Raw genomic sequence first — 3,640 nt, 5'->3', positions numbered from 1 at the left:
TAAGTTATTTTAGTCAGAATTTCTTCTTTATTCCGGTTGTAAAAGATTGTTAAACAGTGTATTTCCTTATTACGTTCATTTCGTGTCTCCATTATAGGTTGTGATACTTCACATTGCTGTTTATTCCAAAAATTCAAAAGCCAATTTGCAATTTTTCATTATTTTTTAACCTATTGGAAATCTTTTGGAGTGTGTACTTCAAATAATTTTGACATGAAGTTCAAGCGACTTCGGAATGTGAGACCTGTTTTCTGGTCTTTTTTTGAAAGAACTCTCTTCGAAATGAAAAAAAGAAAGAAAATGATTTATCTTAAAAGATAAAAAGTGCATTTGGGGATAATATTCCTTGTACCAAGTTAACAGTGTATCCACAAGACCAACACATTCAAAATACATAACTTGAGGAAATCAACAATTCCCTCTGCTTCTCCACAAATAGTTTGTGCTACAAAACAGGTAATACAATACAATACAATATTCGTCAGCCATATCATAATAATGCAAGCTCCAGCTTTCGCTTAGTACAGCAAAAAAAACAACTGGGAAGAGCTTGAGTCGGTACATGTTGGAAAGGATACATATCATGAACACCAAATCCTAAACTTTCCTAAGCAACACAGCCTCCACAGACGATCCCCCTGCTGTTGAAACCAAGTGAGACTTAGGAGATTGAACAAATAGTCTATCAATAAGCAACATAGTATGGTTCTGATTTATAAAGTTACGAACTAGGAATAACTTCATCAAATAGTTGAAAATATTTGCAGAGCAAATGCAAAGGCTTTAATAAATATGGACTCCGACTATACACCACCTGCACAGTGCCTATATAATTAATGAGAGCAAGCCATAGATGCCTCAATACAAAGAGCAAGCATATGGATAGCAACATTGATTCACATTCAGTGCATTCTCAACATTTTGGATCTAACAGAACTAAATTGAAAAGCATTTTACAAAATATTTGTAAAAATCAGATAATCTTAAGCCAATTCAGATGGCTTAGTGAAACATATATCCCAAGTTACTTCTTAACCTGGTAAAGCAAATAGTATAGTTCAAACATAGAATTTGAACATACCACCTCCAAGCAGAGTCAGTTAGCGATAAACATCAGCCTTAATTCACATTGAAACAACATTTTGCACCTCATAAGGCCATATCTTGTTTCCATGATTTGTCTAATTTACAATGACCGTTGAGTTTTTGGATTAACAACCTTCATTTTGGTAGTTTAAAAGTCTAATGGAGAGAGTTCCATCTTGTGATTCACACTAGATGAAGCATGACCTAAGTTTCAAATTGTATTGCTATGTAAGCAATCAGGTCAACTCATAAGGAACAACAACAACAACATAACCGGTTTAATCCCACAAGTGGAGTCTGAGGAGGGTGGTGTGTACATAGCTTTATCTCTACAAACAAGGTAGAGAGGTGCAGTTATTCGGTAGACCCTCCGCTCAAGTAAAGCATATCGCAATCAAGTATGTAGCACATGGTAAACTCACAAGGATATAGTTGTTATATGGTCCAATTCTTGTTGATAAACAATATATGTTAGAATGCAAAACTTACACAATTGAACAACCAGTGCTTCTTTGCCTTTTCTTCCTCGCTACCTCCTTCCTCCTAGGAGGCTGAAGCACAACCTTGATTGCAGTGTCAAAAACAGCTTTCACATTCTGACAGCCATAAATCAGTTAAGTTAAAAGGCAAATATCTTCAACTTTACAAGTGTCAGCAAAAGTTTGCATAGCAGCCAACACATAGTTAATGAGACTGAAGGTTAATATTTAGCACAGCTAAAATACCTGTTGAGTTTTAGAGCTGCACTCTATATAAGCTGCTGCACCGATTTGTTTCCTTAGCTCTTCACCCTGCATTCAAGTCAATTGAGTCATGGATGTACCAGCTCTGTTAAAGCATTTGCAAATTCCAAAATGACATATTCACGCACTTGGGCAGGTGTTACAATATTTGATCCCATATGATCTGCTAGATAGCGATTATCTTCTCGAATATCTAGCAAAAATGTAGAAACGAATAATCCTTAGTACTATTAAATCAAGAACAAGTCTCTCCATATCCACCGGCTTGTAAAATACAAAAAAATGAGTTATCACCTCAACACATACCTAATTTAGTTCCAACAAGTACAATTGGGACATTGGATGCAAAACGACGAAGTTCAGGCATCCACTGCATACAATTTATAATTAAATTAAACTTTTGCACCATTGGCAATGACACTAACAGAGATATACCAACAAAGTCAGAAAAAAAAAACATTTTTGTTGATATAAGTAGGCCTCTTTCCTTTTCTTTTTTTCCATATGAAATAATGATATAGAAAAGTAAGTGTTGGAAGGAGTACCTTTTTAAGAACATTTTCATAGCTTGCCCTACTGATTAAAGAGAAAGCTAATACAAAAATGTCTGCACCCCTGTAACTTAGTGGTCTCAGCCTGCTATAATCCTCTTGACCTTTACCACAAAGTTAATACATAAGTCCAATGTAAAAGAAAAAAAACTCCCACCTATTTACATAAAAAGTTGAAGTACCTGCAGTATCCCACAAACCCAAATTGACAATGCTCCCATCCACGGCTACATTGGCACTGAAATTGTCAAACACAGTTGGAACATAGTCCTGCCATGAAAAACCCCAAAATAAGAACTGGAACAACTCTCTTCAAATATCGCTAAAACAAATATTCGGATTTGGGGAAAAAGGTTGATGAATGTGTTAAATTAGGTCCAACCCTTAATTCACGCCCCAAAAGCTAGCTAAAAATAAAGGATTGTTCAAGCTTTATCAAAGTCCACTCATCTCGTTAACCATCCATATGAAATTTTTGTCATTCCTTAACAGAATGCCCAGATTAGAAGTAGTTTTGAGCATATATAACAAGGAAAAGAAGAAACTCACAGTAGGGAACTTGTTACTAGTGTAACAAATGAGCATGCAGGTCTTGCCAACAGCACCATCGCCTACAGTTACACATTTGATGAACTTTGAAGCATTCATCTTTCTCAAAAGTTTCCAGATTCTAAGCGCTTGTCTTTTCAAGTTCAAAAAAAAAAGAGGAAAAAAAGGAGAGTATCAAAGAAGGAAGAGTATGTTGAAACCCCAATAATAAGATATTGATAGAGGACCCGCCGCCCCCTCTTATAGTTTCAAGAAAAACATATTAAATAAAACTACAGACAGTAACTGGCAGAAGGAGAGAGAGAGAGAGAGAGAGAGAGAGAGAGAGAGAGAGAGAGAGAGAGAGAGAGAGAGAGAGAGAGAGAGAGAGAGAGAGAGAGAGAGAGAGAGAGAGAGAGAGAGAGAGAGAGAGAGAGAGAGAGAGAGAGAGAGAGAGAGAGAGAGAGAGAGAGAGAGAGAGAGAGAGAGAGAGAGAGAGAGAGAGAGAGAGAGAGAGAGAGAGAGAGAGAGAGAGAGAGAGAGAGAGAGAGAGAGAGAGAGAGAGAGAGAGAGAGAGAGAGAGAGAGAGAGAGAGAGAGAGAGAGAGAGAGAGAGAGAGAGAGAGAGAGAGAGAGAGAGAGAGAGAGAGAGAGAGAGAGAGAGAGAGAGAGAGAGAGAGAGAGAGAGAGAGAGAGAGAGAGAGAGAGAGAGAGAGAGAGAGAGAGAGAGAGA

The 3,640-nt window shown here is 37.2% G+C and overlaps 1 protein-coding gene across 1 annotated transcript; it reads right to left on the bottom strand.

Annotated features, from left to right (window-relative positions):
* Positions 1-365: 365 nt before the first annotated feature.
* LOC102578267 (rac-like GTP-binding protein ARAC7) lies at positions 366-3,233 on the bottom strand. Its single transcript, XM_006341214.2, has 8 exons — positions 2,930-3,233; positions 2,563-2,650; positions 2,375-2,484; positions 2,136-2,199; positions 1,958-2,022; positions 1,812-1,877; positions 1,576-1,682; positions 366-641 (listed from the first exon to the last, which is right to left on the bottom strand). The coding sequence occupies exons 1-8, from the start codon at positions 3,026-3,028 to the stop codon at positions 608-610; spliced, it is 633 nt and encodes a 210-aa protein (XP_006341276.1). The 5' UTR covers positions 3,029-3,233; the 3' UTR covers positions 366-607.
* Positions 3,234-3,640: the final 407 nt, after the last annotated feature.

The sequence above is a fragment of the Solanum tuberosum genome, unplaced genomic scaffold (genome assembly GCF_000226075.1).
Source record: "Solanum tuberosum cultivar DM 1-3 516 R44 unplaced genomic scaffold, SolTub_3.0 scf00022, whole genome shotgun sequence".
Classification (NCBI taxonomy): Eukaryota; Viridiplantae; Streptophyta; class Magnoliopsida; order Solanales; family Solanaceae; genus Solanum; species Solanum tuberosum.
This window is presented reverse-complemented; position numbering and strand designations above follow the sequence as displayed.

Bases quoted from the DNA above. Each gene is read 5' to 3' on its own strand.
- LOC102578267 (XM_006341214.2), bottom strand. From the start codon at position 3,028: ATGAATGCTTCAAAGTTCATCAAATGTGTAACTGTAGGCGATGGTGCT. The intron at 2,023-2,135 runs GTATGTGTTGAG...CATTTTTGCTAG, and splicing joins ACTTGTTGGAACTAAATTAG to ATATTCGAGAAGATAATCGC. The intron at 642-1,575 runs GTAAGTTTTGCA...TGGTTTCAACAG, and splicing joins AGCACTGGTTGTTCAATTGT to CAGGGGGATCGTCTGTGGAG.